Consider the following 2,541-nt stretch of genomic DNA (forward strand, 5'->3'; position numbering starts at 1 on the left):
GTGTATTTGTTTTACTGAGGATAAGGCTAGAAATACGTTTATAGGGTTAGGCATAGTTTTACTGAGGTTACCTTTTAGGTATAATGTTTGGTTTAGGTTTAGGCATAGTTTACTGAGGTGACGTTGTTTAGGAATACCAGGTGGCGACCGTTCCGAGGTCACCGGATTTCCCCCCGGGGTGACTGTGTTTTGGGGCGAGCGTTTTGGTATTCCCTTTAACCCCGTCAGCCAAGGACCCTTTGAAGTCCGTGAGCACTAGCCTACTTTTCTGCTGATTATTAGGCTCCTGGAACAGGTAGGCTGGCTAACATGGAAAACGCGTCCATCCCCGCTGGCTCCCCGCCGGTGTGCAACGACTCCGTGGACTTCTACTCCCTCACCTCCGGCAACCGCACGGACCCGAACTGCGTCCCGCCGCCCGAGTTCTACTTTTACGCGGACCTGTACGTCATCCTGCCGGTCATCTACTCGGTCATCTGCGCCGTGGGACTGACGGGCAACACCGCCGTCATCTATGTCATCCTCAAGGCGCCCAAGATGAAAACGGTGACGAACATGTTCATCCTGAACCTGGCCATAGCGGACGATCTGTTCACCTTGGTGCTGCCGATAAACATCGCCGAGCACTTGCTCCACTACTGGCCCTTCGGGGAGGTCCTGTGTAAGATCATCCTCAGCATAGACCACTACAACATCTTCTCCAGCATCTATTTCCTCACGGTCATGAGCGTGGACCGCTACCTGGTGGTGCTGGCCACGGTGCGCTCCAAGCGCATGCCCTACCGCACGTACAGGGCGGCCAAGATCGTGTCCCTGTGCGTGTGGCTGCTGGTCATCCTCATCGTCATGCCCTTCACCGTGTTCGCCGGCGTCTACATCAGCCCGGACGACACGGAGAGGAAGAGCTGCGTGCTGAGCTTCCCCAGCCCGGAGGGCATGTGGTTCAAAGCCAGCCGGATCTACACGCTCATCCTGGGCTTCGCCATCCCGGTGTCCACCATCTGCATCCTGTACACCATGATGCTGTACAAGCTGCGGAACATGAGCCTCAACAGCAACGCCAAGGCACTGGACAAGGCCAAGAAGCGCGTGACCGTGATGGTGTTCGTCGTGCTGGCCGTGTGCCTGTTCTGCTGGACGCCGTTCCACCTCAGCACCATCGTGGCGCTCACCACGGACCTGCGCACCACGCCGCTGCTCATCGGCATCTCGTACTTCATCACCAGCCTGAGCTACGCCAACTCCTGCCTCAACCCGTTCCTCTACGCCTTCCTGGACGACAGCTTCAGGAAAGCCTTCAAGAAGATGCTCGAGTGCAGACCGGCGTGAATGAGCGGGGCACACAAAGACCTGTAGACGTATAGGCCTATACCAGTGTTTCTCAACCAGTAGTCCGCCTTGAGGGGGTTCCAGGTGGTCCCCAGCTAAATAGTGGAGAGTTGGTAACCACATGGATGGACCTAGATGTTTAACTCTTGAGAGCGTAAAATGAAACCAAATGGACCCTTACGGGTCCATGCGTAAAATGAAACCAATGGTTTCATTTTGAGCTCTCAAGAGTTACATTATTGTTAAACATTGCATAGGCATGATAGGCTACTTAATTAAAGAATTGTTCTTTTGATCAACGTTTGCCTGTTATCTCTCTCCTCTATGGCCTACCACACCAATACAGCATGGAATTGTGGACAAAATCGTATAACAACGATAACGGAATATTTTGAGTCTTGGGTCTGAGAGTCTAAATCTCATCAAATGGTGGTCCGTGGCTCAAATGCCGAATAAATAATGGACCTTCATATGAAAAGGGTTTAAAACTACTGGAATATATACTGAGGATGGAAGGCAGACTGATAGACGGGCCTGGACGGGCCATGCTACCAGCGCCTCATACTGTTTATGTTTATTTGTTTGTGTGTTTTCAAACTAGAAGGCTATGTCAATTTGCACACTCTGGGAGTTAGTAATGGACAAATTAACATGGGGATTTTACTGTGTAGCCTACTTTAGGGGTTCAAATCGGCTTATTTATGTAATGCCAAGAACTGCCTGTTTTTTTCCCCTTCTTTTTTTCATGTTATGGTATAATGACAGAAACGAATTGACTACAGCAGTGTTTATAGGATTACCAGGCTACTCAAAGTACTATCAATGGCTGCTGCAATCCGTGAAAAGCCAATTACATAAAATAATAATTATATTCAGATGATCACATGGTTGGATTATTTATAAACAGTCTTGAAGAACAAACCAAAATAAAATAAAAACTAGTTATAGACTTTTTATACCTTGAAATGACACAAGTGATGACACAAGTGAGGAACCTGACACACAACATAAGAACTTCACACACAACATAGATAAAGGATTTTGTCGGGTAAAATAATACAAACATAAATTTAAGTGGATGGGATTGGATTGAATTCGATTGCAGAGATATTGCTACAAATTGTAGCAGTAATCTGCAATTGTAGCCTACAACCAGGTAATGAAATAAATATTAGGCCCTATCTGACAGCATAATATGCTATCAGTAGGCTA

The 2,541-nt window shown here is 48.1% G+C and overlaps 1 protein-coding gene across 1 annotated transcript; it reads left to right on the forward strand.

The window, feature by feature from the left end:
- Positions 1-309: 309 nt before the first annotated feature.
- On the forward strand, positions 310-1,329 carry npbwr2b (neuropeptides B/W receptor 2b; the record flags this gene model as incomplete). The annotated part of the gene is made up of 1 exon (XM_084069378.1): positions 310-1,329. The coding sequence occupies one exon, from the start codon at positions 310-312 to the stop codon at positions 1,327-1,329; it is 1,020 nt and encodes a 339-aa protein (XP_083925504.1).
- Positions 1,330-2,541: the final 1,212 nt, after the last annotated feature.

This window comes from Gymnoscopelus microlampas (assembly GCF_963454915.1).
Source record: "Gymnoscopelus microlampas genome assembly, chromosome: 10".
NCBI lineage: Eukaryota > Metazoa > Chordata > Actinopteri > Myctophiformes > Myctophidae > Gymnoscopelus > Gymnoscopelus microlampas.